General features: G+C 51.3%; 1 protein-coding gene across 4 annotated transcripts in view; it reads left to right on the top strand.

Annotated features, from left to right (window-relative positions):
* Positions 1-23801, top strand: part of TMEM114 (transmembrane protein 114) — a 50200-nt gene extending 26399 nt beyond the window's left edge. The window contains exons 1-4 of one of the 4 annotated variants that reach the window (XM_043914273.1): positions 7120-7418; positions 7721-7801; positions 19621-19758; positions 21339-23801. In XM_043914273.1, the coding sequence (XP_043770208.1) occupies positions 7199-7418; positions 7721-7801; positions 19621-19758; positions 21339-21571 (672 nt within the window). In that variant the 5' untranslated portion in view covers positions 7120-7198 and the 3' untranslated portion in view covers positions 21572-23801. Of the gene's footprint in view, positions 1-7119; positions 7419-7720; positions 7802-8128; positions 8218-8256; positions 8812-19620; positions 19759-21338 lie in introns of those variants that run through there. The other 3 variants (XM_043914274.1, XM_043914275.1, XM_043914277.1) reach the window with 3 other exon arrangements.
* The last annotated feature ends 2507 nt before the right edge of the window (positions 23802-26308 follow it).

Below are 26308 nucleotides of genomic sequence, written 5' to 3'. Positions count from 1 at the left end.
CCCAGTGGCTTAGATGGTAAAGAACCTGCCTGCAATGCTGGAGACTTGAGTTCTGTCCCTGGGTTGGGAAGATCCCCTGGAGAAGGGAATGGCAACCCACTCCAGTATTCTGGCCTGGAGAATTCCATGGACAGAGAAGCCTGGCCGGTTACAATCCATGGAGTGGCAAAGAGTTGGACACGGCTGAGCGACTAACACTTTCACTTCCAAAGAGGTAATTTTTAAGTTGAGATATTTTTTAAAAAGTGGGGAGAAGAGTATTTCAGTTAAAGGGAACAGCATGTGCAAAGTCTCAGAGGCAGGAACGAACTTCATGTGTTCGAGGTCTAGGTGTGTGAGGCTGGCGAGGCAGGCAGGGCTTCAGGGCTACAGTTCAGTTCATTCGCTCAGTCGTGTCCGACTCTTTGCGACCCCATGAATCGCAGCACGCCAGTCCTCCCTGTTCATCACAAACTCCCAGAGCTTACTCAAACTCATGCCCATCGAGTCGGTGATGCCATCCAGCCATCTCATCCTCTGTCCTCCCCTTTTCCTCCTGCCCCCAATCCCTCCCAGCATCAGGGTCTTTTCCAATGAGTCAACTCTTCGCATGAGGTGGCCAAAGTATTGGAGCTTCAGCCTCAGCATCAGTCCTTCCAATGAACACCCAGGACTGATCTCCTTTAGGATGGACTGGTTGGATCTGCTTGCAGTCCAAGGGACTCTCAAGAGTCTTCTCCAACACCACAGTTCAAAAGCATCAATTTTTCGGTGCTCAGCTTTCTTCACAGTCCAACTCTCACATCCATATATGACCACTGGAAAAACCATAGCCTTGACCAGATGGACCTTTGTTGGCAAAGTAATGTCTCTGCTTTTTAATATGCTATCTAGGTTGGTCATAACTTTCCTTCCAAGGAGTAAGCGTCTTTTAATTTCATGGCTGCAGTCACCATCTGCAGTGATTTTGGAGCCCCCCAAAATAAAGTCTGACACTGTTTCCACTGTCTCCCCATCTATTTCCCATGAGATGATGGGACCAGATGCCATAATCTTAGTTTTCTGAATGTTAAGCTTTAAGCCAACTTTTTCACTCTCCTCTTTCACTTTTATCAAGAGGTTTTTTAGTTCCTCTTCACTTTCTGCCATAAGGGTGGTGTCATCTGCATATCTGAGGTTATTGATATTTCTCCCAGCAATCTTGATTCCAGCTTGTGCTTCTTCCAGCCCAGTGTTTCTCATGATGTACTCTGCATATAAGTTAAATAAGCAGGGTGACAATATACAGCCTTGACGTACTCCTTTTCCTATTTGGAACCAGTCTGTTGTTCCATGTCTAGTTCTAACTGTTGCTTCCTGACCTGCATACAGGTTTCTCAAGAGGCAGGTCAGGTATTCCCATCTCCTTCAGAATTTTCCACAGTTTATTGTGATCCACACAGTCGAAGGCTTTGGCGTAGTCAATAAAGCAGAAATAGATGTTTTTCTGGAACTCTCTTGCTTTTTCGATGATCCAGTGGATATTGGCAATTTGATCTCCGGTTCCTCTGCCTTTTCTAAAACCAGCTTGAACATCTGGAAGTTCTCGGTTCATGTATTGCTGAAGCCTGGCTTGGAGAATTTTGAGCATTACTTTACTAGCGTGTGAGATGAGTGCAATTGTGTGGTAGTTTGAGCATTCTTTGGGATTGCCTTTCTTAGGGATTGGAATGAAAATGGACCTCTTCCAGTCCTGTGGCCACTGCTGAGTTTTCCAAAATTGCTGGCATATTGAGTGCAGCACTTTCACAGCATCATCTTTCAGGATTTGAAATAGCTCAACTGGAATTCTATCACATCCACTAGCTTTGTTAGTAGTGATGCTTCCTAAGGGCCCACTTGACTTCACATTCCAGGATGTCTGGCTCTAGGTGAGTGATCACACCACTGTGATTATCTGAGTCATGAAGATCTTTTTTGTGCAGTTCTTCTGTGTATTCTTGCCACCTCTTCTTAATATCTCCTGCTTCTGTTAGGTGCATACCATTTCTGTCCTTTATTGAGCCCATTTTTGCATGAATGTTCCCTTGGTATCTCTAATTTTCTTGAAGAGATCTCTAGTCTTTCCCATTTTGTTGTTTTCCTCGATTTCTTTGCATTGATCACTGAGGAAGGCTATCTTCTCTCTCCTGGCTATTCTTTGGAACTCTGCATTCAAATGGGAATATCTTTCCTTTTCTCCTTTGCTTTTTGCTTCTCTTCTTTTCACAGCTATTTGGAAGGCCTCCTCAGACAACCATTTTGCCTTTTTGCATTTCTTTTCCGTGGGGATGGTCTTGATCCCTGTCTCCTGTATAATGTCACGAACCTCCGTCCATAGTTCATCAGGCTCTCTGTCTATCAGATCTAGTCCCTTAAATCGATTTCTCACTTCCACTGTATAGTCATGAGGGATTTGATCATCATACCTGAATGATCTAGTGGTTTTCCCTACTCTCAGGGCTACACACTTGCGCAAATCCAGATCTCACTGATTAGAAAAATATTGGCATTTCCATGACACTGGATGCTTCATAATGAAAGGAAACCCTTCTTTCCAGCATCCTGACTTCCTCCCTCCTTCCCTTCTGCCCTTCTGTTTCTTTTAAATATTTGTTCTTTGCATGTCTGAAATGCACTCCTCTCCGCTTCTCAAAGTGTCTCTCACATCTTCTAATAATAATATTGGTATGACTCTGCCTAAGTCACAAAGTCCTTTTTTTTTTTTTTTTTGAAAACAGACTTTCTTTCTCTCATTCGTTCATTTTTGGCTACACTGGTTTTTGTTGTTGCGTGGGCTTTCTCTAGTTGCGGCGACAGGGGCTACCCTCTAGCTGCATTGCAGTGGCTTCTCTCATCGTGGAGCATGGGTTCTAGAGTGCACGGGCTTTAGTAGTTGGTTAGTTGCCCCAAGGCATGTGAGATCTTACCAGACGAGGGATTGAACCCGTGTCCCCTGCATTGGCAGGTGGATTCTTAACTAGAAGCCTGGTCACAAAGTACTTTGACACCCACCATCCTGACACCCTCGTAGTGCCCTCATGGGACTGGTGGGTACGATTACCCATTTTTTACAGCTGAGAAAAAAGAAAACAACCTGAAGCTCAGAGAGGCAACTTCTCGGGGCTCACACAGATGCTGATTTAAGACTCAAGACCAGCCTCCTGTGCGAAGCCGTTCTCTACCAGCTCGGGGTTCAGTGTGTGGCTTTGATCCTAAAGGTGGTGCTTTGTCTGGTTTCTGCCTCGGAAGCCTTCCGGTTTTATCCTGCCTCTTCAGCCGACTGGCTGAGTAGTCATAGCATCCGTTGTTTGATGTGCCCACCCCCCACCCTGCCCCAGATTCATTGAAAAACATTACTTTCTGTTCATTTTACAGTGACTGAGCATGATTCAGGTAGATTCTATCAAAATCCTCAGGAAAAAATAGAATGATCAAAGCCTACAAGGTTGTCTTTGCAATGGGGCATGGAAGAAGGTCTCCTTAAAAAAGAAGAAGGTCTCCTTATGGAGATGAGGGACGTGGGACCCAGTGAAGGGAAGTGCCCGTACCGGGTGGAGGGGGTACCATCCACCCTGCCACTGCCCCTTCTCCTGGCGGTGGTCATAGTGCCTTGGTTGTCCTTTGGGGACACTCCAGTATTCTGGCCTGGAGAATTCCATGGACTGTGTGGTCCATGGGGCCGCAAAGAGTTGGACACGACTGAGCGACGTTCACTGTCCTTTGGGGAGCCAGCTATGTTTGCCAGAGAAAAGACAGGATGCTCAGTTAAATTTGAACTTCAGATTTAACAGCAACAGCAGTTCTATTTTCTTTTTAAAATAATTAATGGCTTCGCTGAGTCTTCGCTGCTGCGCACGGGCTTTCTCTAATTGTGGTGGATGCGGCTACCCTCTAGTTGCAGGCGTGGGTCTCTCACTGTGGTGCCTTCTCTTCTGAAGCACAGGCTCCAGGGCATGCAGGCTTCAGCAGTCGTGGCTCTCAGGCTTAGTTGCCCCACGGCATGTGGGATCTTCCTGGATCAGGGATTGAACCTGTGTCCCCTGCATCAGCAGGTGGATTCTTTACCACTGGACCACCAGGGAAGTCCAACAACACTTTTAAAATATAACTGTCTCCCACATACTGCATGGAGCATATTTATACTAAAATTTTATTATTCATCTGAAATTCAAATGTAACTCTGTGTGTGTGTGTGTGTGTGTGTGTGCACGCTCAGGTGTGTCTGACTCTTTGTGGCCCCATGGGCTGCAACCCGCCAGGCTCCTCTGTCTGTGGGATTCTCCAGGCAATAATACTACAGAGTGGGTTGTCATTTCCTCCTCCAGGGAATCTTCCTGACTCAGAGACCAAACCCACATCTCTTAAGTCTCCTGCATTGGCAGGTGGATTCTTTACCTCTGGTGTCCCTGGGAAGGCCTCAGATGTAACTAACTGGGCACCTCTGTTTTTATTTGCTGCATCTGGCAGCCAGGACACCTTTTAACTCAAATGGTGAGGATGGGACCGATTTACCCTCCCTTGGTTCCAGGAGCAGGAGGGTGATTGATCCAGGCTTGGCCAGGCGGTGCCTTCTACTCCTGTCATTCCTAGAGATTGGGTCACAGATGGGGGTCCTGGAAATCTGACCTGCACCACTGAGAAAGACATTTGTTCTTTTTGTTGGGATTGCTAAGTGATGAAAAAAGTAGCTTCTGGGGTTCCAACCAATGAGAATCTGAATAAGAATGAAGCCAGGAGAGGACAAACAACTGAAGGATGTAGAGAAATGGAGAGAGAAGAGATTAAACCGTAAAGATGTTATTAGGGGGTCCTGGGACCCACCTCATTGAATTGTACCTTCAGTTAGGCTCCCAAATGTCGATGGAACAGTTGAGGACTCTTTGGATGATGGTGTGATTGAAGATAATGATAGTAACATGATGAGTGGAAGGCGAAATCTTTAGCGGGGATGGTTAACTGTATGTGTTCACGCCCAGTCATGTCCGACTCCCCGACCCCATGGACTGTAGACCACCAGGCTCCTCTGTCCATGGAATTTTCCAAGCAAGAATACTGGAGTGGATTGCCACTTCCTTCTCCAGGGGATGCTCCCAACCCAGGGATCAAACCCGCGTCTCATGCATCTCCTTCATTGGCAGGCGGATTCTTTACCACTATGCCACCTGGGATAACTCAGGAGATGGTTACAGGAGATATCAGTCCTACTCAGATGGTGGTTGAAGGGGTCACAGAGCAGAATGGTGTGGTAAAATCAAGGGGAGCATGTGTTCTTGCTGGTGATGGCTCCGTTCAGGGTGCTGCCGCTGCTAAAGGTGATGAGGATGCTAGTGATGAAGAGTAGGACGGTGTTGGTAGAGACGATTAAACAAGGAAAAGAGTAGTTGTCAGCCTTAGTCTATCACCACATCCTATCAAGTCAACCACTCCCAATTAAAAAAAGTAATCTATTCACTTCTCCACCTACTCCCGGCTGCCACCACCACGGCCTGAACATCCAAACATCTCTTGTGCTTCTCTGGTTAAGTTGCTCCTAACTGGCTTCCTTGCTTCCTGTGCTGTGTCTCCCTACAGTCTCTGCTCCACAATATAATCTGTAGGGAGAGTGAGATGTTAAAAAAATGTAAATTACAACATTTCACTTACTCTTTTCAAAACTGACCAGGAGCCTAGACTAGAAACCAGACTCTCTTTTATTGACAGATAGTTGATTTAGAATGTGGCCTTTTCAAAATTTTATTTATTTTTAATCAGAGTCTAGTCACTTTACAATATCATGTTGGTTTCTACCATACATCAATGTGAATTAACCACAGGGATACACAGGTGCCCTCCCTCATGAGCCTTCCTCCCACCTCCCACCCCATCCCACCCCTCTAGGTTGTCACAGAGCACAGGATTTGCGCTCCCTGCATCACAGAGCAAATTTCCACTGGCTTTCTAACTGCCTTTGGTAATGTATTAATAGCTGTTTCCATGCTACTCTCTCAATTCATCCCACCCTCTCCTTCCCCCACTGTGTCCAAGTCTGTTCTCTATGTCTGTGTCTCCACTAAGTGTTAGTCGTGTCCAACTCTTTGCCATCCCCATGGACATTGCTGCCTTGCAAATAGGTTCATCAGTACCATCTTTTTAGATTCCATATATATGCATTAATATACGATATTTGTTTTTCTCCCTGACTTACTTGACTTGGTATAATAAGCTCTAGGTTCATCCACCTCATTAGAACTGACTCAAATGCATTCCTTTTCATGGCTGAGTAATACTCCATCATACATGTATATACCAAACTTCTTTATCCAGTCCTCTGTTGCTTCCACGTACAATGTTTCCTTAATTTCTGCTCTACAGCAAAATGATTCAGTTACACACACATTCTTCTTTAAGTGTTCTTTTTCATTATGGTTTATCATAGGATACTGAAGATAGTTCCCTGTACTATGCAGTAGGACCTTGTTGGTTATCCATTAAAGAACTTTTATATAAAAAATCTGATCTATCTTTTTCTCTGTAGCCAGCCTAGAAAAATGAACTGAAGGGGGAGATTTTGGAGAAAGAGTGGTTGAAGCTGGAGGGAGAGGCTATTGAGGATGATCTGCAAACAGGACAGGTGCTAGCTGTCCTTCCTACTCCCCCCGCCCCTACCCCTACCCCCTCACCCCCGTTTGGGGGAAGACTGCCTTCCGCCCCCCCCCCCCCCTTTGCCCTGTGCTGACGCCCCTGCGCTGGGCACAGAGGAGGAGCGCTCCCCGACTGAGTCCGGAGCTGTGGGAAGGGCGTCGGAGGGCAGATTCCCTGAGCTGGGGGTGGGCGTTGGGGTGGCGGGGAGGGCGGTGGGGTGGCGGGGAGGGCTGAGAGGAACGGCAGAGGCCAGGCAGAGCTGGGAACGGCTGGGATGCGTGGAGAGTGCGGGAGCGGATAGGAGCGAGGAGGGTCTGCGAACAATTGAGGAGCGAGGGCGAAGGGGTGCGCTGGGCAGCGCGTGTGGATCGAGGTGGGGTTGTAGACCGGGATGGGGTCTGAGCGGGGAGGCGGTGCAGGTCCCAGCGCGCAGGTGAGGGGCTGAGGGGCGGAGCCAGGGGCGGAGGGAGGGATCGAGGTCCCGAGGACCCAGTTCTGGCTCCCAGAACCCGGGCGCGCGAGCTGCGGGCGCTGGGAGCTCCTGGCAACGGGCGGCGGGCGGGGTCGCGGCTCGGCCATGCGGGTGCACCTGGGCGCGCTGGCCGGCGCGGCGGCGCTGACCGGGGCGCTCAGCTTCGTGCTCCTGGCGGCGGCCATCGGCACTGACTTCTGGTACATCATCGACACGGAGCGCCTGGAGCGGGGCGGCCCGGGGGCGTGGGGCCCGGCGGGGACCGTCAACCGCAGCCAGCTCGAGCCTCTGAGCTCGCACTCCGGCCTCTGGCGGACCTGCCGGGGTAAGGGGGCACCCGGGGAGCCCGGGCGGTGGCCGGACCTGTTGCTTGGCACGCACTGGGCTCTCAAACCCCGGAGCCCGCGAAACGCGAGGTCCGGGGCCGGACGGGAGTGGCCCGGGGTCCTGGGGCTGCCATCGCTCCTCTCAGAGGTGCCCGGCTCAGCCCACCACTGCCCCGCACCCCCACACCCCCCGGGTGGGATATCCAGGAGGGACTTGGGGACGAAGGCGCGGGCCGGGTCTGAACCCCCGGGCACACCGCCCCCCTCCCCCCCAACCCACCGATTCCTCTGCCCCACCCAGTCCAGAGCCCGTGCGCGCCGCTGATGAATCCCTTCTGGCAGGAGAACGTGACAGTCAGCGACTCGAGCCGACAACTTCTCAGTGAGTCCGGGGAGGATGAGACGGGGGGCGGAACCGGGGCTGGACGCCAGTTTGGGAGCTTTTATCCAAACAGGGGGCGGGGGCCCTGCGGAGGAGAGGGCGGCCGAGGTGGCCTCTGACACGGGCAGGAGCGGGGGAAGGGGTTTGGGAGAAGGAGGCGGGGCCCACTGGCTCCACGCGTGAAGTTGTGTGGTGGGGGATTCATTCGACAGACGTTGGCGGCAGGCTTTCGGTGCGCCGGGCACCGGGGTGCTGCGCTCCAAGCCCCAGGCCGAGCGCTCAGGGGGCGCACAGGCTAGCTGGCGAGACCGAGGGGGAAGTGCGCAGTTCCGTTTCAGAGTGGCGCGCAGCACGGGGGAGGGTGACCCGAGCCCGAGGACACCCCGTATCGTAACCAGCCTGGGGAGCTGCCGGCACACCCTGTGATCAGCCGTCGCTGCCTCCTCGCTGTTCAGGACAAGCGCTTGGCAGCACCAAGGATGCAGCAAATATTGGCTGAAAGATCCGAGACGAAAACCAGGAAGCAAAGGACAGCTCCCCATCCCCAGGGGCCACGTGTCTGTTGTTCCTGGCTGACTTCCCAGAGCCTGGCACGGTGCTCCGAAGTCAGAAAAGGCGGCAGTATTTGAGGACAGAATTCGGGCAAGCAAAGGGGGCTGAATAAACACTGGAGGGAGGAGGGAAAATCAGAGTCGTGGTTCAGTTCACAGGCGGCCAGCCCCGCAGCTGAACGCTTTCCGTTTCGGCTTTCATTTAATCCCCACAGCCTTCCTACAAAGTTCTTGTCATCTCCATCTTAGTCTTTACTTTTCCAAAGAGGAAACATGCCTAAAGAGAGGTACCATAGAAAGGAAATGATGAGGAAATGAGGACTGAGTTCCACAGACCTTGAAAAGTATGGGCAGCTTTTGATAGACTTACTGAGGGTTGGGGATGGGACTTTAAGAATAAAGACCAGTCCCTGGCATGGCCCACCAGGGCTGCCAGCGCCTCTCTCCAGCCCCAGTCTCCCCTTTGCTCTTTCCTCTCTGGCTGTGTTGGCCATGCATCAGTTCCTGGAAGGTGCCACATTTCCTCCCAACACAGGGACTTTGCACATGCCATTGCCTCCAGCTGGAGTCTCCCTGCTCCCATCCTGCCAGCTTGTCTTGGTCAGTTCCGACTCACAGTACAGGTTGTGTGATATTTTTAGAGTTAAAAGCTGACCCCCTCACTAGACACCAAGCTCCATGCCAGCAGGGACCATGTCTCTCTTGCCACAGCTGGAATCTCAATATTTAGCACAGAGCCTGGGCTTCCCAGGTGGCGCTAGTGGTAAAGAACCTGCTTGCCAATGCAGGAGATGCAGGTTCGATCCCTGGGTGGGGAAGATCCCCTGGAGGAGGGCATGGCAACCTACTCCGGTACTCTTGGCTGGAGAATCTCATGGACAGAGGAGCTGGGCAGGCCACAGTCCATAGGGTTGCAGAGTCGGACACGACTGAAGTGACTTAGCACACACAGCATTGGCACAGAGTAGCCCATGAGCTAAGGTTGGCTGAGCAGGTGTGAGAGTGAATGCAAACTATTTTTTAGAGGTGGAACCCAGTCAATGTTTGTTGAATGAATAAATGAATACATGAGTGAACCAGATTGCTTCTCTGAAGTCCACTGGTATGCTGGAAAATGCTTAACAATTGGCTCGCTGTGGGAAGGGAGCATCTTGATTTGTGGCGTTTGCCAACCTCTGTGGAGTAAATATTCCCACTTTGGTCAGTTTCAAGCTGGCAACATGATGTCAACTGGCTCTGCATATTTCTGAAAACTTAACAGTTGACTGATTCAATGGTTATGAATTGGAGCAAACTCTGGGAGATGGTGGACAGAGGAGCCTACTGTGCTCCAGTCCCTGGGGTCACAAAGAGTAGGACAGGACTTAGTGACAGAACAACAACTCTGATATAATCCAGCTCCAGCACACCATGGGCTGCCCTCTTAGCTCAGTTGGTAAAGAATGTGCCTGCAATGCGGGAGACCTGGGTTCGATTCCTGGGTTGGGAAGATCCCCTGGAGAAGGAAATGGCAGCTCACTCCAGTATTCTTGCCTGGAGAATTCCATGGACAGAGGAGCCCAGCAGGCTACAGTCCATGGACTCACAAGAGTCAGACACGACTTAGCGACTAAACCGCGACCAGCACACCACTGCGTGAAGTCCTCCTGAGGGAAATATCCGCTAGATGCTTGGAATGTGAGGGGGGTGGGTGTGGAGGAAAGGAAGGAATATCACGAACTCTGTCCTCAGCTCCAAGTTGTACCAGGAAGACCTCTGGGTGTTCTCAGAGCATTTCAAGCATCATCAGGAATTCCCATTCAAAAACTCCTGTCATGTGTTAGCTAGCAGGCTTCTAAATGGATCGCTGTGGTCCATGGAGAAGGCTGGAGAATGTAACCAGGAGGTGCTGTGTCAGTTACTACTGCCTTAAAAGAAAGTTGGATGTCCCTTTGCACGTGAAAATTGTGCCTATGCAGCTTATTTATTTAAAATTAAAAAATGTATTTATTTGGCTGCACCTGGTCTTAGTCGAGACACGTAGGGTCTTGGGTCTTCATTGTGGCATGAGGGATCTTTTTAGTTGTGGCATGCAGGATCTTTAGTTGCAGCATGTGAACTCTTAGTTGTGGCATGCAGGATTTAGTTCCCCGACCAGGGATTGAACCCTGGCCCCCTGCATTGGGAGTGCAGAGTCTTAGCCGCTGGACCAGCAGGGAAGCCCCAGCTTATTTTTGTTTATTTGTTTAATCAAGTAAACAAGAGGGTTTTCCCATGGGGAAGGGGAAAAGAATAATCAAGAATTTTTGTCATAAACTGAGGGCTGGATGTCTAAGTCCAGCTTAGACCTTTACCAGGACCCTCTGTGATCCCGGGGTTGGTGTCTTAACCTGCCTGAACCTCAGTTTCCACATTTATCCAAACGAGAATAACCAAACCCTAAAGGGGTGTGGGGTCAGGATCCCACTAACTAGCTGGATGAAAAAATAGACTTTTACCTGGCACCCCGCTTACTGCCTGGTTCTTATGTGATCTCCCTGTTTCATCAAAGAATGATTTGATGTAAACGTGTTGAACACGTACTAAGAGCTCAATAAACACTAGTCCTCTGTACCTGTCCTTCCAGCCTCTGTTAGATGCAGTCACATCTGTGGCCCTGTGCTGGGCTGGATGCTGGCCTTCAGCCTACTTATCACATCAACGGGTAGACTGGACGGCTAACCAGTCAGCACTGGTCTGGCCGCTCCCTGAAACTTGATAATGCCACAGCCCTGCGTAGTCCAGGGTTTTGAGAAACAGGCAAAACCCATGTCCACAGTCTGTGCATCTTTTCACCCTCTGCCCCAGGCCTAAGCCCCAGCTTCAGCCACCAGCTAGGCATGTCATTGTCGTTTAGATGCTCAGTTGTGTTGACTATTTACGACCCCATGGCCTGGACCATGCCAGGCTTCCCTGTCCTTCACTATCTCCCAGAGTTTGCTCAAACTCATGTCCACTGAGTCGATGATGCCATCCAACCATCTCATCCTCTGTCGTCCCTTCTCCTGCCCTCAATCTCCCCCAGCATCAGGGTCTTTTCCAATGAGTCGGCTCTTCACATCAGGTGGTCAGAATATTAGTGCTTCAGCTTCAATGTCAGTCCTTCCAATGAATAAGCAGGGTTGATTTCCTTTAGAATCGACTGGTTTCATCTCCTTGCTGTCCAAGGGACTCTCAGGAGTCCTCTCCAGCACCACAATTCGGTGCTCAGCCTTCTTTATGGTCCAACTCTCACATCTGTACATGATGGCTTTGGGCAAATTCCTCTACCTCTCTGAGTCTCAGTTCCCTCATGGGCAAACTGAAGATAACTCTCATCTCTCCTTATAAGAACAGTCGAGGATGAAATGAGAGAGTGTATTTAAAGAGCCTCACGCAGTGTCTGGCCCCATAAGTGTACCCTGAGTGTTAGCTGTTCTTACTACCATTGCACCACCAGAGAGGAGGCTGGCCCTTCAGGCCTCATGCTCACTGAAAATCACCCCCAGACACAGCTTTTCCCCGGAATCTCTTTATCCCCAGAAAGAGTTTTGAATGTTGGCCAATTTCTTTTATTACACGAAGAGGCTGTGTTCCTTTTTGGACCTGCAGAAAAGTCATAGAGGACAGAGGCCAAGTGACACGCAGCATGTTCTGTGAGTCAGCCTTCTAGACAGACCCCCCTGAGGGTGTATGGGAAGAACCATTGATTTTTTTCTCCAAGAAAACCCACGCGGGCAGCTTGCTTCTGTACCCAGTAAAAGTTCACCTTGCTCGGGTATTTTATCTTCTTGATTAGCTCTGGGGATGTCAAGGGTTTGGTTCCCTGGCTAGGGACTGGGATTCTTTTTGGCAAAGAGAGGCAGTCTTCAAATTCAGCACAGTTTATTATTATTACTTTTATATTTTAAAAATATTTTCTTGGCCCTGCTGCATGGCATGTGGGATATTAGTTCCCTGACCAGGGATTGAACCTTTGCCCTTTGCGTTGGAAGCTCAGTGTCTTAACCAATGGACTGCCAGGGAAGTCCCAGCACAGTTTAGATAAAAGAGCCACAGTTTAGAGCCACTCAGGCTAGCTGTATCAGTCTTTTGAAAGTAAGTGATGGAAACTCAAATCATAATGTACATGCATGCTAAGGCGCTTCAGTTGTGTCTGACTCTTTGTGATCCTATTGACTGTAGCCCACCAGGCTCCTCTGTCCATGGGATTCTCCAGGCAAGAATACTGGAGTGGGTTGCCATGCCCTCCTCCAGGGATCTTCCCGACCCAGGGATCGAACCTGAATCTCCTGCGGCTCCTGCATTGCAGGCAGATTCTTTACCGCTGAGCCTCCAGGGAAGCTCCCAAATCATACTAGTTGAAACAAAACGCGGAATTCCTGGTCCATGGAAATGAAAAGCTCAAGCCTCCCAGGATCTAAAGAGTTAAACAATTTCTTTCGTCTTCTCTCTGGGCTTGGCCTCTGTCTGGGTTCTGCTTTCAACTAAATCCTCTCCGGTCTCAGCAACCAAAATGGGAGGAGACTGTTGCCCAATCATTCTGCAACTCCAGGTGGGTCTCTTATTGGATCAGATCGGATCACATGCCCAGGACTGAGCCAATCAGTGTGGCCGAGGGCAAGGAGTGTGCTGATTGGCCAGGCTGAGTCATGTGCCTCTCTCAACAAGATGGGGTGGGGTCAACCTCATCATAGATAAGGTCCCCCTTATCAGTTGTGTGACTTCTGGCCAGTCAGATGCTTCCATAAATGGGCTGTTTTATAAACAACAAGGCCCTACTGTATAGCACAGGGAACTATATTCAATAGCCTGTAATAAACTATAATGGAAAAGAATATGAAAAAGAATGTATATATATGTGTAACTGAGTCACTTTAAAGTACAGCAGTAATTAACGTAACATTGTAATTCAACTCTACTGCAATGAAAAATAAATTTAAAAAATAAATGGGCTGCTTTGAGATGAAATGAGATCATATAAGCAAAGCGTCCAGCATGGTTGTTTCAGTCACTCAGAGATGGTTAAGAATCCAGCTTAGGTTACCTAAAACAGGAGGGGAGTTGTTGTCTCCTTGTAAGTCATGTTACCTCCCTGAGCCTCAGGCTTCTCATCTGTAAAATGGGGCTTTGTTGTTGTTACTCAGCAGCAAAGTCGTGTCCAGCTCTCTGGGACCCCGTGGACTGCAGCACTCCAGGCTCCCCTGTCCTTCACTGTCTCAGAGTTTGCTCAAACTCATGTCCATGGAGTCAGTGATGCCATCCAACCATCTTGTCCTCTGTTGTCCCCTTTTCCTCCTGCCCTAAAATGGGGCTAATCATTGCACACTCTTTTTTTGACTTAATGCTGGGGATAAAACATGGTGAGACTGGTGGGGAGATTTCCAATACAGCTTAGTGTCTAGTGCAGGAGGCAGATAATAAACACCTGGTGACCAGTGAGTAAATAAACATAAAATGATTTCAAATAATAGTAGGTGTAACAAAGGAAATAAAACAGGGGCATGGAATAAAGGGAGGTGGGGACCCCTTTCTATGGAGTGGTTGAAGAGCAGTAAAAATAACAGTCAGTGCTTAAAGAGCAGGTGCTGTGTGCCAGACCCTGTCCTGAGGTCTTCACGTGTTTCAATCCATTTAATCTCCACAACAGTCCCATGAGGCAGGTACTGTGATTTATCCTCCTCACTTTTCAAATGAGGAAACCAAGGCACGTGGAGGTTGGGTAAGTGACCAAAGTTTTCCCAGTAACTGGTTGATCTGGGATTTGAACACAGGCAGTTTCTACTCTCTTAGAATGATGCTACACCGAGGGTAATTTCAGTATAATGTGAGTGTGCTGAAACCGGAAGGAAAATTCCTAGCCTGTTTCTTGGGTTCGGAGTCCCGCTCTTCTCCACTGCCCGCATAGGAGCTCAACACTTGAGAACTAAGATTACTATGTAGAATTAATAATGCTAATAATGTTGACAGGTCATTTTTTTCATCAAGAGCAAATAGGTACCCAGGTGCAAGAGATTTTTTCGATTCAGAAATGCTTTGTTGCAAAGGAAAAGCAACCCCAGAGAAAAGCCAAGATGTTCATGCTAAGAATAACTGCGTGAAGGATCCATTATCGCACTGTTCAAAGAATAGCTTGATGGGCAGAGCAGGCTTCCGGAATGCTTGCAAGATCAGAAAGCCCTGGGGTAGTTAAAGAAGTAATAGTCCTTCTGTTATAGAGAGCAGAGAGGTGCGTGCGTGCTCAGTCATGTCCGACTCTTTGTGACCCATGGACTGTAGCCCACCAGGCTCCTCTGTCCATGGGATTCTCCAGGCAAGAATACTGGAGTGGGCTGCCATGCCCTTCTCCAGGGAATTTTCCCAACCCAAAGGTCTAGCCTGCGTCTCCTGCATTGCAGGCAGACTTTTTTTTTTTTTTTTTTAACCACTGAGCCATCACAGAAGCTAAGAGAGCAGAGAGGTATCATTCTCCAACATCAGAAGCACTAGCAAAAGAAGAAAGTCTCAGGAACCATTTCCCAAAGGGGAAAACGTCACTATCTTTAGTTTCAAACCTTCTCAGTGTGACTTGGAGACTCCACAAGATCCTCAGAGATATTCAATCCTATTATACCTGGTAAGGAAGTGGATTTTTTTTGTGTGAATTTTCAAATCTGTTGTCACCAGAATGTGGCTCCGTGGAAGACCGGGACTGCATCTTTGTCGTCTTCCTGATCTCCAACACAATTATTATTTTAAATAATTTTATTTATTTATGGCTCTTCTGGGTCTTCAGTGTTGCTCAGGGCTTTGCTCTAGTTTCGGCGTGAGGGCTGCTCATTGCGGTGGCTTCTCTTGTTGTGGAGCATGGGCTCTAGGGTGCTTGGGCTTCAGTAGTTGAGGCTCCCAGGCTGTAGCAACTCTGTGGCATGTGGGATCTTCCTGGACCAGGGATCAAACCCGTGTCTCCTGCATTGGCAGGTAGACACTTTACCACTGAGTCACCAGGGAAGTCCATGATTAATTCTAGATGGTAATCTTAGCTCTCCTGTGTTGTGTTCCTACTGTAAACACTGTAGCGGATTGGGTTCATTGATTCTTTTGTTTTTGCCACGCAGCACGTGGAATCTTATTTCCTAGACCAGGGATCAAACTCAAGCTCCTGCATTGGAAGTATGGGGTCTTAGCCACTGGACCACCGGGGAAGTCCCAACACTGTAGTGGATTGAAGGGTATCACCCTCCAGAAAAATGTGTCCATGTCCTAACAGAGTCCATTACCCAGGAATGGGACCTCATTTGGAAAAAGTATCTTTGCCGCTATAGTTAAGGCTCTCAAGATCATTGTGGACTAACCTACATCCTATGACAAGTGTCCTCGTAAGAAAAGGAGAATTGCATAGGAGAGAAGAGAAGGTCCTAGGAAGATGGAGGTGGACATCAGAAGGATGCTGCCACCAGCCAAGGAATGCTAAGCCTTGCCAGCAACCACCGGATGTTGGAAGAGGCAGGAAGGAGTCTCCCCCGGAGCCTCTGCAGGGACCAAGTTCCTGCTGACATCTTCATGTGAGAGAATAAATTCCTCCTGCTTTTAAGACATCTGCTGTTGTTGCTCAGTTTCTAAGTCATATCTGACTCTTTGACCCCACCGATGGCAGCACGCCAGGCTCCTCTGTCCTTCACTATCTCCCAGAGTTTGCGCAAACTCATATCCATTCAGTCGGTGATGCTATCTGACCATCTCATCCCCTGCCGCCCCCTTCTTTTGCCTTCAATCTTTCCCAGCACCAGGGTCTGTTCCAATGAGTCAGCTCCTCGCATCAGGTGGCCAAAGTATTGGATCTTCAGCTTCAGTCATTCCAGTGAATATTCAGGGTTGATTTCCTTTAGGATGGACTGGTTGGATATCCTTGCTGTCCAAGGGACTCTCAAGAGTTTTCTCCAGTACCCTAGTTTGAAAGCATCAATTCTTCAGTGCTCAGCCTTCTTTATGGTCCAACTCTTACATCCATACATGACACCTAGTTTGTAGTAATTTATGATGTCAGCTCTAGGAAATTAAAACAGCCATCTCAGGTATAGAAGTGGCCACCTTGTTTTTTCCTCATCATGCTCATGTCCTTTGTGACACTCAGTCTGTAATCATCCCCTTTATTTTCCTGAGAGTCTGTCTCCTTCCTGGACTGTGATATCTGTGAGACCAGAGACCTTGTCCCCTGCTGATCCCCAGGCTCTGTGGGGCCCATAGACATTTGTTTCCGAATGAGATGCACCTGGAGATGGGGACCTTTCCAAGTAGAACAGAAGTCAGAATCAATATTTATGTCCCCAGACAGCAGTCCTGAAAATCAAAAACTAACAAAAGACCAAGGCACATAGAAAAAAAAGTGCTAAACCAAAATTTCAGCAGGAAATGTTACAACTCTCCCAGGGGGAGCCCTGTTCTCGTCCAGATATTTAATTGAACATGTACAGGAACTCAGCCGGCAGCGTGTCTGGGGAGCTCACACGTGGGGCTGCGGGGACGAACCAACTCCGGGAAACCTCATTAATTTCTCAATGAGAAATGATTTCACTTCTCCCAGCGTTTGGAGGCAGTGCCATGCAGCAGACAGGTCTTAACCCGGTTTTCACACTAGCTGTTGTGGTTCCTTGCCCGAGATCTTTCCTTGAGAAAGAAAGGAAGGAAAAGAGGGAGGGAGTGAAGGAGGAAAGCCCTGGGTCCCCGTCCCCTGGAATCACGTTTTGTTGCGACAGCCCCAGGAAGGAGACGAGCCTTGTCTTCTTGACTCGCCAAGGCAGGTGGCATTTAGAGGCTTGCAGACCAAGGGGTGTGACCACAGGGGAAGGCAGACCGGATGATTACCTTCATCATCTTTATGGTTGGTGGGGTCATGGAGTATTTAACCCGGGCTCTATGGGCTTCTGCATTTCCTCCACGCATTGTCCTTATGGTAATACAGCGCACCGTCCAGGTCAGAGACGTGAAAACGGAGCTTCTGCGGAATGAAGTGACTCACAAAAGACATATCGTTTGGGGACAGAGAAGGGGGAAGGGATGGATGCTGGTGGCACTTTTCCGAGTGGGTCTTTCTCTGGCTTCCCCCTCCTCTCTCCTGCTCAGGCCCCGCCCTCCCCCCCCCCCCCCACTACCTGTCACTCTTCAGCCTCAGTGGCTGGAAAGGGAGTGGGGGGCGTGGCTGGGGCAGACCCTCCTGGATGTGAACTCCTGCATCTTCTCTGGTGGTGTTCTCTGCTGGTCCAACCCTCACATCCATACATGACTACCGGAAAAACCATAGCTTTGACTAGACAGACCTTTGTCAGCAAAGTGATGTCTCTGCTTTTTAATACGCTGTCTAGGTTGGTCATAGCTTTGCTTCCAAGGAGCAAGCGTCTTTTAGGTTCACGGCTGCAGTCACCATCTGCAGTGATTTTGGAGCCCAAGAAAATGTGAACTTAGAAGCCTTCTTTCAACCCACTACACCCCTCTGCTGGCTACTCTCAATATAGCGACCAGAGCGATCTGTAGACACGAAGTTAAACTCCGTGTCTCTTTGGCCTCAAGACCATCAGGTGGCCTCCGTCTCACTCAGCGCTGCGCTTAGTCGCTCAGTCCTGTCCGGCTCTGTGTGACCCCATGGACGGTAGCCCGCCAGCTGCCCTGTCCATGGGATTCTCCAGGCAAGAATACTGGAGTGGGTGGCCATGCCCTCCTCCAGGGGATCTTCCAAACCTGGGGACTGAACCCAGGTCCCCCGCATTGCAGGCGGGTTCTTTACCGTCTGAGCCACCAGGGAAGCCCTCTCATTCGGAGAGAAATTAAACATCTTCCCGATGGCTCCGGAGCCCCGAGCCCCACGCGAGCTGCTGTGAACGCGCTCCCCTCCCCACGTCCTCATTCTCCCTCACCCGCAGCCACCCTCGTGGCTCTCCCCGAGGAGGCCCCAGCGGGCACACCCCCTCCCATCTCTGACCCCCCTGCTCCATCCTCCCCTGTGGTCCCTCAGTTCTTGCCCCTCCTACGGCTGCCTCCCTCACCTCCTTCAGGTCTCTGCTCTGACGTCACTTCCTCAGTAGCGCCACTGCCCTGCCCCCTTCCTTCAGGTCTTTGCTCTGACGTCACTTCCTCAGTAGAGCCGCAGCCCTGCCACCTTCCTTCAGGTCTTTGCTCTGACGTCACTTCCTCAGTAGAGCCACTGCCCTGCCCCCTTCCTTCCGGTCTTTGCTCTGACGTCACTTCCTCAGTAGAGCCGCAGCCCTGCCACCTTCCTTCAGGTCTTTGCTCTGACGTCACTTCCTCAGTAGAGCCACTGTCCTGCCCGCTTCCTTCAGGTCTTTGCTCTGACATCACTTCCTCAGTAGAGCCGCTGCCCTGCCCGCTTCTCAGCGTTGTTCACGCCGTTCCCCGTGCATTTGTCACCATTTCTCAACTTCGTCACTTACTTGTTCACTGCTGACCCCACACGGCAAAAGTCTTGGTGAATTTGCCTATGCGTCTGCCAATCTAGGAACAGAGCCTGGCACCCAGCCCGTACTCGATAACACGTGTGCTGAGTGAACAAGCGAACGAACAAGGACAATACTTACTTATGGGGTGCATGGGATTTAAATGAGACGGTACTTACGCAGCACAAAGCCTGGCATATCTGAGCTTCGATAACCGTGGCTATTAATCATATTAATGGCTTCCCAGGTGGCGCTAGTGGTAAAGAACCCGCCTGTCAGTGCAGGAGACATAAGAGATGCAGGTTCGATCCTTGGGTCAGGAGATGCCCTGGAGGAGGGCATGGCAACCCTCTCCAGTATTCTTGCCTGGAGAATCCCAAGGACAGAGGAGCCTGGTGGGCTACAGTCCATAGGGTTGCAAAGAGTCTTGACACGACTGAGCGACTTAGCAGCAGCACATTAATCGTATTATTATCATGACTATTCTTTATAATTTTGTTATTTATTTAGGCGGTGCCGGGTCTTCGTTGCTGCTCGGACTTTTCTCCAGTTGTGGTTACAGGGCTTCTCTTGTTTCAGAGCACGGGCTCCAGAGCACAGGCTCAATAGTTGTAGGACATGTAGGATCTTCCCAGATCAGGGATCAAACCTGTGTCTCCCACCTTAGCAGGCAGGTTCTTTACCCTTGAGCCACCAGGACTCATATCATCATCACTATCGGCAGTAGTAGTGGCGATTTCCCCGCCTCCCCCAGCGTTTGGGTGCTGGTCACAGGAAGTGCTCTGTGGGTGTTTGCTGATTGATTGAAGGATGTTAGTAACTGCCTCCTCCTGTCTCCCCTAAGCCATGCACGGGACGTTCGTGATTCTGCTGCCGCTCAGCCTGATCCTCATGGTTTTCGGGGGCATGACGGGCTTTCTGAGCTTCCTCCTGCGAGTCTCCTGCCTCCTTGTGCTCACGGGGACCCTCTTCCTCTTTGGAGGTAGGTGCCCGCCCGGCATGGGTCCCCGGGTGCCAGGAGGGGCCGCACACGGTCCCCCAGAAGGAAGGAGGGTGGGGAAGACCGCATCGCCTCTGGGGCTCGGTTTGCCCCGCTGTGATCTCCTAGCTGGAAGGGGTGAACGGGTTTCCTGCCCAGGGTCCCTGGGTCTGAGGTCCCAGGAGAGAAGCCTGGGGGTGAGAGCAGGTTCTGAGAATCGTTTTCACTGTTTCACAAAAGAAGCTGAGTCCTGAGCGCTTCAGGGTTAGGGTCACGGGCTGGCGGGAGATGCTCTCTCATGCACAACTGCCATCCTGATAGACATTGCTTTGCTTTGATTGATTAAAATCAGGCAAGTCGGCAATGGCTGGGTTTCAAAAATGGGATCTAGCACTTAGCTGGTAGTTTTATAGCCTCCTGCTTATTTACTCATTTACTGGCTACGCTGCATGGCTTGTGGGGTCTCTGTTCCCTGACTAAGGATTGAATCTGAGCCCTTGGCAGTGAAAGTGCGGAGTCCTAACCACTGGGCCATGAGGGAATTTCCCTGGGTCATCTGAAATGGTCCTTAAAAAAAGAACAGGAACAGAGACTTTCCTGGTGGCCCAGCGGCTAAGACTTCATGCTCTCCAGGCAGGGGACCTGCCTTCTGCCCCTGCTCAGGGAACTAGACCCCGTATGCTGCAGCTAAACACCCTGCACCGTCACATAAACCAAACACAAAACAGGAACAGGGGTGACACACACACTCGGAATCCATGGAGGGAACAGCAAAAGCAGTGCCTGGAGGTGAGAATACCACAAGGCTCCCTCCCATCCACTTTAATATTGTTAAGAATATCGGCCTTGATAGTTTGCCCAGTGATGAATTCTCCAAACGGCGCCTCCCCAGGAGAAGTCTCCATCTCTGATTTGCCACGAAACCAGGCAATGAGCACTTGACAGGCGCCAACCTGGAGCTGAGATGTAGATCGAGGTTAATGTGTTTAAACAGCTACCCGGGGCCAGCGACGAGACTGGACAGTGGGTCCTAATCACATGGGGATGGGGACCTGCCGTGTTCTGGGTGCTGGGGAATCCAGCGCGGACCTCTTGGGACTCACACAGGGGCAGATGGACATTAGCTGGTTCACAAACAGATGCAAAATTCCAGTTCTGACCTGGGCAGTGATGGAGCGCCATGAGGCGCTGTGAAACCGTGGGAGGGGGTGGTTTGGCCAGCTCTGGGCGGGCAGGGCGGGGAGGTCCGGGAATTGACAGGAGCTGAGATGGATGGGGGCTTCCCAGGGGGCTCAGTGGTAAAGAATCCGCCTGCCAATTTGAGGGAGATGCAGGTTCGATCCCTGGGTGGGGAAGATCCCCTGGAGGAGGACATGGCAACCCACTCCAGTATTCTTGCCTGGGACATCCCCTGACAGAGGACACGTCTGTCCCCCCCCCCCCCCCCCCCCGCCACTTAAGATGGATGGGGAGGAGTTACCAGCGGCAGGAGGGGCGGGGACAGAGGACGGGGCCGCAGGGGGAAGGAGGGGTGGTGCTGGGTGTGCGGGGGATCAATCTGCTCTCCTCTGTCCCCACCACAGCCCTGGTGACCCTCGCCGGCATCAGCGTCTACATCGCCTACTCGGCCGCGGCCTTCCGGGAGGCGCTGTGTCTCCTGCAGGAGAAGACTCTGCTGGCCCAGGTGGACATCCGCTTCGGCTGGTCCCTGGCCCTGGGCTGGGTCAGCTGCGTCGCTGAGCTGCTCACCGGGGCCACCTTCCTGGTGGCGGCCCGCGTGCTTAGCCTGAGACGGCGGGAGGACCAGGCCATCTGAACGGGGGGCTGGGGTCGGGGGGCGGCTCCGGCTCGAGGGCGGAGGGTGCGGCTTGGACTGGAGGGTCCGGTGCTCAGGGACACCGTCCTGGCGGGCTGCGGCTTCCTCCTGGTCCGAGGCTACCACCAGAGAGCCGCTGTGGGCTGAGCCCCGCGTCTGGCATCACGTTAGTGCTGCCTGGCATGGGGGATGCTGTGTCCAGGCACCTGTGTGTCTGTGGACTCTGGAGGAGCCCAAACCCGTGAGACCACAAAAGCGCCCCCTGCATCACTGCAGCCTCCGTGCACTTCCCTGGCTTCACTGCATCCTCACACCTGCCCTTTGGATGAGTCTCTTTTCTCTGTTAAGGAAATGGAGGACCAGTGAGGTTAGCTAAGTGTTGGAAAAACACACAGCGAGCTAGAGGCATATTCTCCGACATCGCAGCTTTTCTGGGCGGTTCAGGCTGACTGGCTTCGACCTGGATCCTGTGTGTGGAGGTTGCTGCATCTCACACACTGGGCTTCAGGCTTCCCCGTGACCTGGGACCAGGCAGGAGGCCCCATGGGAAACCGGGGGGAAGACCGCAAAGACACGGGCTCCTCGACATCCAGGTGGTGGACGTGTCCTGCCTCACCTACCCCAGCCAGGCTCATGCTCACCTGGTTCCATCCTGAGCCTTCAGCAGAACAGGCTTCATTGGTATGATGATTCTCCTGCCTGCAATTCGGGAGACCTGGGTTCCATCCCTGAGTCAGGGAGATCCTCTGGAGGAGTGCATGGCAACCCACTCCAGTATTCTTGCCTGGAGAATCCCATGGACAGAGGAGCCAGGCGGGCTACAGTCCATGGGGTCGCAAAGAGTCAGACACGACTGACTGAAGACTCGGCTCCTTTGGGGTGAAAATCACTGTAGTTTGGCTTTTTCTCGTGTGGCGGAGAGGTTCAGTCTGGAATAGGGAGCTGAGAGGTCCCCGAGGAGTTGGTCAATGGCTAGGTCGATCTCTGGGGACTAATCATAACTCTTCCTCCCTCCTCCAGAAAATTCCATCCCTCTTTCATCTTGATATTCTGGCCCGTGGGGATGGGGGCCCCCAGAGTGGCTGCGTGTCTGAACTCCCCTGGGGAGTGCTGCTCACATGTCTGGGAGTCCAGACCCACTTGGCCGGGGTCTCTGAGTTGGTGGGTCTGGGTGGGGTTCATTTCCAAGCAGTTTCCAGGTGATGCAGACACTCCTGGGCTGGGACCACCCTTTGTTTGACACTGACCTGGAGAGTTTGTTAAGTGTCAGGGCTGGCTGTTGCCTTGCTGCCCATTAGCATCACGAGGGCATCTTAATCCCCTGATCCTGGGGCTGAGCCTCTGCGCTGATGGTCTCCAGGGGGGCGGCCCAGGCGTTGATGATTGTTAAGACCTGTTCTGATGACTCAACATCAGTTAAGGTTGAGAACCTGCTCCGGTAAGATTGTGAGTCATGAGATGTGCGGAGGGCCTGGGGAGATGCAGGTTTAAGAAACTCCGCAGGAGGGACTTCCCTTGCGGTCCAGTAAGACTCTGTGCTTCCAATGCAGGGGGTGCGGGTTCGATCCCTGGTCTTGGAACTAAGATCCCACCTGCTGCATGGCATGGCTAAAAACAAAATAAAATGACTGTTAGAGAAACTCCTCAGGAAGGGCAGATGGTTCAGGTTTGGGGACCACTGGTGTGGACCATAAGATGAGAACATTAAGATCAACTGTATAACATCGTCATCCTCACCATGACGTCATTCCTTTTGCCATGACGTCACTGCCTTCACTGTGCCGTCCTCCCCCTCACCGTAGCGTGCCTATCATCATGAAGTCATCATCCTTAGTAGGGCCTGGTCATCATCACGGCTGACACCCATTGAGTCATCGTTTACTATGCACCTGCATTGTCCAGTGAACCCATCAATCAGTCATTCAACAAACCTCCGAGGGCCGGCCGTTTATGCTAGGAGCTAGGGGCAGTGACCCCACCAGAGTGAGCCCTTGCTCTCTGAGTTGCCACACGGTTGAGAACAGAGGTAGGTGAAGTATATGGCTGTTGGTGATGACTATGGAGATGTGCAAAGTGCGTACAGGTCAGAACTGAGGTACAGATGGACTAAGCTAAGGAGAGAGTGAAGGTCACACGTTGTGTCCGACTCGTTGTGACCCCATGGACTATACAGTTCATCGAATTCTCCAGGCCAGGATACCGGAGTGGGTAGCCTTTCCCTCCTCCAGGGGATTCATCCCGACCCAGGGATCGAACCCAGGTCTCCCTAGCCACCAGGGAAACCCAAGAATACTGGAGTGGGTAGCCTATCCCTTCTCCAGCGGATCTTCCCAACCCAGGAACTGAACTAGGGTCTCCTGCATTGCAGGCGGATTCTTTACCAGCTGAGCTACCAGGGAAGCCCCGGAGCTAAGGAGAGAAAGGGGGTACAATTGGGACTGAAATTCACATCTACCTGATTCCAATGTACTTCTGGGTTCAAATCACTGCTGCTGTTTCCCTTTCTGTCTAGTCTGAAAAAGTGCAAATAAAGTGGATTGGTCACAAGGCCCCGAGGCAGTGGGTGAGAGCATTTCGAAAAATCAGTATCTGGTCTGGGGAGAAAGATGAAAAAATTTTCAAAGAGCGAGAGCAAACTGTGATGGTGAGAGGGCGGTCTCTGCTGCCACCTGCTGGTCACATCAGGGAACTTCACCAGAGGCTGGACTTGATATTCAAATCAGACCAAGGATATTTGTTCTCAGCCTTTCAGTGGGTTAAACACTGCAGGGCAGGGGTTCTTAACTGGGGGAGATTCGCCGCTCCCTCTCCACTTGGGGCTTTTGGGGGTGTCTGGAGACATTTCTGGTTGTCATTACTGGGGACGGGTGCTACTGGCCTACAGTGGGTGGAGGTCAGGGCCATTGATCAACTTCCTAAGGGCATGACGACCCCACCCAAAGAAAGATCTAGTTCCACCTGTCAAAGCGCCGAGTGCGAGAAACCCAGCTATGGGAACGAAAAGGAATAATTACAAAGAGAGGGCACGTGTGTTCTCAAGGAACTGACTACATAGTTGTAAAGAATCTCATTCATTCAATAAACACTTACCAAACACCTGTTACCTGCCGAAATCTGTGCTGGGGTCTGAGAACACGTCTGTGGGCGTGGATGACAAGATCCCTGCCCTTACATGGAAACCGACGGCGCACGTGTGAACCAGCAGCGCATATGAGAAACTCACACGGTGAAGAAAACAGGGCCATGAGATGGAAGGTGCTGGGAGGGGCTACTCTCGGAAGGACAGTCAGGAAGGGCCTCTGGGAGGAGGTGGCATTTGTGCAGAGACCCAAAAGAGGAGCCCTCCAAGTGGGGAAACAGCCGACCAGGCAGGTGTCAGCACGTGCAAAAGCCCTGAGGTGGGAACAGGCTTAGGTGTTTGAGGGACGGAAGGAAGGCGTGTTGGGGGATGGTGGTAGGAGGTGAAGTTAGGGAGGTGAGGAGGAGGCAGAGGAAGTGGGCTGGGTGTTCCCCCTGGTCCATGGTAAGGAGGTTCCTCATGGTTCAGCTGTCTTTGGGATTCTGTCCTATCTCATCACATTCCATTTCATTCCACCCCTATTTTGAATATATTTTCAATGTTTTGGCTATATGGTGCAGCACGCAGGGTCTTAGTTCCCCGACCAGGGATCGAACCCGTGCCCCCTGCAGTGGAAGCGCTGAGTCTTAACCGCTGGACCACCAGGGAAGCCCCTCCATTGCTGTCTGGGGGCCAGAGGTGCGTCGGCTCTAACATAGCGGTTCTCACCACAGTCTTCACATTAGCATCATCTGGGGGCTTTAAAATAAAACCGAACTTCTAACAGCTGAGCCAAAAGGAAGCCAAACTTCGAAAGTGGGCCCAGGCACTGGTATTTAAAAAAAAGTTCCCTGGGAGACTGTGCCGTGCAGGGGTGGGGTGAGAACCCCTGCGGAAGCGCCTTTGGTCTGGGGGCGGAGGGCGGACGGAGGACGGAGGAGGGGCTTCTCCCGTCATCCGGGGCGATGAGGGTGTTCAGACCAGGGGGAGGCGGGGCTTGGACTCAGGGTGGGCTTTGGGGGTTGAGGGGAGGGGGCTTTTACTGTCAGAAAAGTAAATAGGACAAGAGGGGGAGGAAGTACTTGCCTCCCCGGAGCTCTGCCTGGACCTGTGTTCTTCGGTCCAGACCTGGCCGGACCCTCTGATGTGGATGGTCCGTGGAACTGACCCACTCCCCATTCAGAGAGGATGGCTCTGCCTGGCGATGAAAGTTCATTCATTCATTCATCCATTCAGTCGTTGACTCACTGTCCACCCTCCATCCAGCCATCCACAGATATGTTCATCATTTATCAGTATGTAGTGATTCACTCATATTCTTCATTCACTTCTTCACTCACTTATGAAGTGAAAGTGTTAGTTGCTCAGTTGTGTCCAACCCTGTAGCCTGGGCCATGGACCATAGCCCACCAGGCTCCACTGCCCGTGGGATTCTCCAGGCAAGAACACTGGAGTGGGTTACCATGCCCTCCTCCAGGGGATCTTCCTGACCCAGGGATCAAACCTGCATCTCTTACATCTCTTGCATTATCAGGCAGGTTCTTTACCACTAGTGCCATCTAGGAAGCCTGCGCTTTCCCAAATATTTACAACTGGGACCACCCTCCTGCCACCACCCTGGCAACCCCTGCCCCTGGAGCATCTGGAGGATAGGGGAAGGGAGAGGGAGAGAGAAGGAC

The sequence above is a fragment of the Cervus elaphus genome, chromosome 10 (genome assembly GCF_910594005.1).
Source record: "Cervus elaphus chromosome 10, mCerEla1.1, whole genome shotgun sequence".
Taxonomy (NCBI): Eukaryota; Metazoa; Chordata; class Mammalia; order Artiodactyla; family Cervidae; genus Cervus; species Cervus elaphus.
This window is presented reverse-complemented; position numbering and strand designations above follow the sequence as displayed.